Source organism: Nannizzia gypsea, genomic scaffold (genome assembly GCF_000150975.2).
Source record: "Nannizzia gypsea CBS 118893 supercont1.5 genomic scaffold, whole genome shotgun sequence".
In the NCBI taxonomy this organism is placed as follows: domain Eukaryota; kingdom Fungi; phylum Ascomycota; class Eurotiomycetes; order Onygenales; family Arthrodermataceae; genus Nannizzia; species Nannizzia gypsea.
In genome coordinates, this window is record NW_003345197.1 from 288,363 (window position 1) to 290,472 (window position 2,110).

The window sequence follows — 2,110 nt, forward strand, 5'->3', positions numbered from 1 at the left end:
AAATCAGTCGGACAAGGCGTCTTATTACGTACTGATAAGTTTTTGTGATGTATTCGATATCCTGACGTAGGTTCTCTCACTTGATGGTTGTGCAATGACCAGGTCTTCTCTCGCCGTTGCGGGTCGGTGCGATACGCCTATTTTCGACCTGTCTCTTTTTTTCTATAGACGGGCGGTTATAGTTATAGTTAGAGGTACATATCTATACTTGCGTAGATAAGGTCGTCTCCATCGCATCGCATCGCAGGTCCTGTCCTGTGCGTGCATGCGAGACATCAGCCTCAAGAGCAACTTGTTTGTACTTCGTAACCAGAAGTACAGATGTTTCTAAGCACAGGCTCAGCCTCGCTATAGCCAACACCTTAAGCAAACAGCAACACCCATCCATCTGTTCATCCCACTTTAACCACTTCACCACTACGTCTACGACAGCCAGCATGGACGACCAGCCTCAACCGCTCGAAGATGATCTGATAGCAGACTCCCACGCCACGGCACCCGTCAACCTGCCGCGAGTCACCATCACCTTCTGCACGCAATGTAAATGGATGCTTCGAGCAGCATACGTAAGGCCCCTCACCCACCTACAACACGTAGAATAGATATCGATATCAGAGAACCCTATTTGACCAACTCAACTACGACCAGTTCGCTCAAGAACTTCTATCTACGTTCTCCACAGCCTTAGGCGAGGTATCGCTCGTCCCTGGCACGGGCGGCGTGTTCACAGTGACGATCCAGCATGCCTCGAACGTGAACTTTACCACCCATACGAGCGTGCTGTGGGATAGGAAGGTTAACGGGGGGTTTCCTGGTATGTATAAGTTACGTCGTATCTGCTTAACTCGCCTACTTGGCCTTGGATTGTTAAAGAAGCGGCTTTAGAAACCAAACAGCTCAAGGCGCTGGTGAGGGATGTTATTGAGCCGTCGAGGGATCTGGGACATATTGATAGGGCGCTTGCGAAGGAGCGGGGTGATGATGGACAGGGACAGGAACAGGAACAGGAACAGGGGGAGGAGCGGGAGAAGGGCCAGACGGGTGAAAGTCAAGGTGGACAGGGAAGTTGTGAAGAGTGTAAGGAGGAGAAGGAGGTAGAGAGTGTGCTGTCAAGTGTCAGTGTTAGAGTGAAGAAGTTAATCTAGGTTGATCGGTGCAGGATCAGCGAGGTTTATCTAATTTACGCTCTGTTGTTACTTGATATTTATATGTAATGGGAACTAACTGCTGGCTGGCACATGTAGGGTTACATCTATCTTAAGAGATGGGAGAGAAACTTGTGATAAATGGTATAAGTAGTAGAGTTATATAGTATAGAGTATGATGGCGGACGGAGCAGATAATAAGAACAAGCGTAAGGCGTGAGTAGTAAGTAAGTAGACTGTGAGGGCGAAGGAAGCGTAAAGGAAGAGGAGGTAAGGTATGCAAGGATAGGAGGTATGTAGACAGACAGGTAGAACAAGGTAAAGATAAGATGGAAAGAGCTGCTGCGTCAAGCAGTAAGAATAGACAGGACAGACAGAGGACATAGCCAAGGGAAGGAGAAAAGGAAGAAGGGAAAGAAGAAGTAAGAAAAAAACAGCGTCGAGGAAAGGAATATGTATATATATCTAACTCGCTTCGTAACGGGAAGAGGAAGAAGACAGGACATAAGGAAAAGACAGTCGGACGAGGACAGGACGGAACCATAAGCATAGTCTTTGCATTCTGCATTGCATTGCATTGCAAGTCATGAATGGAACGCCGGACGGAAACGCAGGAAGAAACAGTGGAAGTCAGCGACAAACGGAATTGGATCGTAGACGGACACGGAGACGGAGAGCGATGTAGACATGTGAGTTGAAGTTGGAATAAACGGGAGGACGCGAAAAGAGCTGAACAAAACAGAACAGAGCAGAGCAGAACGCAGCATTACGCCGAAACCCCTAGAGCCGACCGGGACCAGGAAAGAAAACCGTGTTTTTTGTAGTAGAAGAGAAGAGAGTAAAAATGAACGAAGGGCGGAGGAAGAGAGGATGAATGTACACGTAGTAAGGAAGAAGATGGATGTTCGTTTCAAGGAAGGGCAAAAGGGAGGGTCAATGGTTAATAGTGATCTGAAGCGCTCATC

At 47.8% G+C, this 2,110-nt stretch overlaps 1 protein-coding gene across 1 annotated transcript; it reads left to right on the forward strand.

The window, feature by feature from the left end:
* Positions 1-437: 437 nt before the first annotated feature.
* On the forward strand, positions 438-1,145 carry MGYG_05956 (selenoprotein W family protein; the record flags this gene model as incomplete). Its single annotated transcript, XM_003171362.1, has 3 exons — positions 438-566; positions 649-814; positions 886-1,145. The coding sequence occupies 3 exons, from the start codon at positions 438-440 to the stop codon at positions 1,143-1,145; spliced, it is 555 nt and encodes a 184-aa protein (XP_003171410.1).
* Between the last annotated feature and the right edge of the window lie 965 nt (positions 1,146-2,110).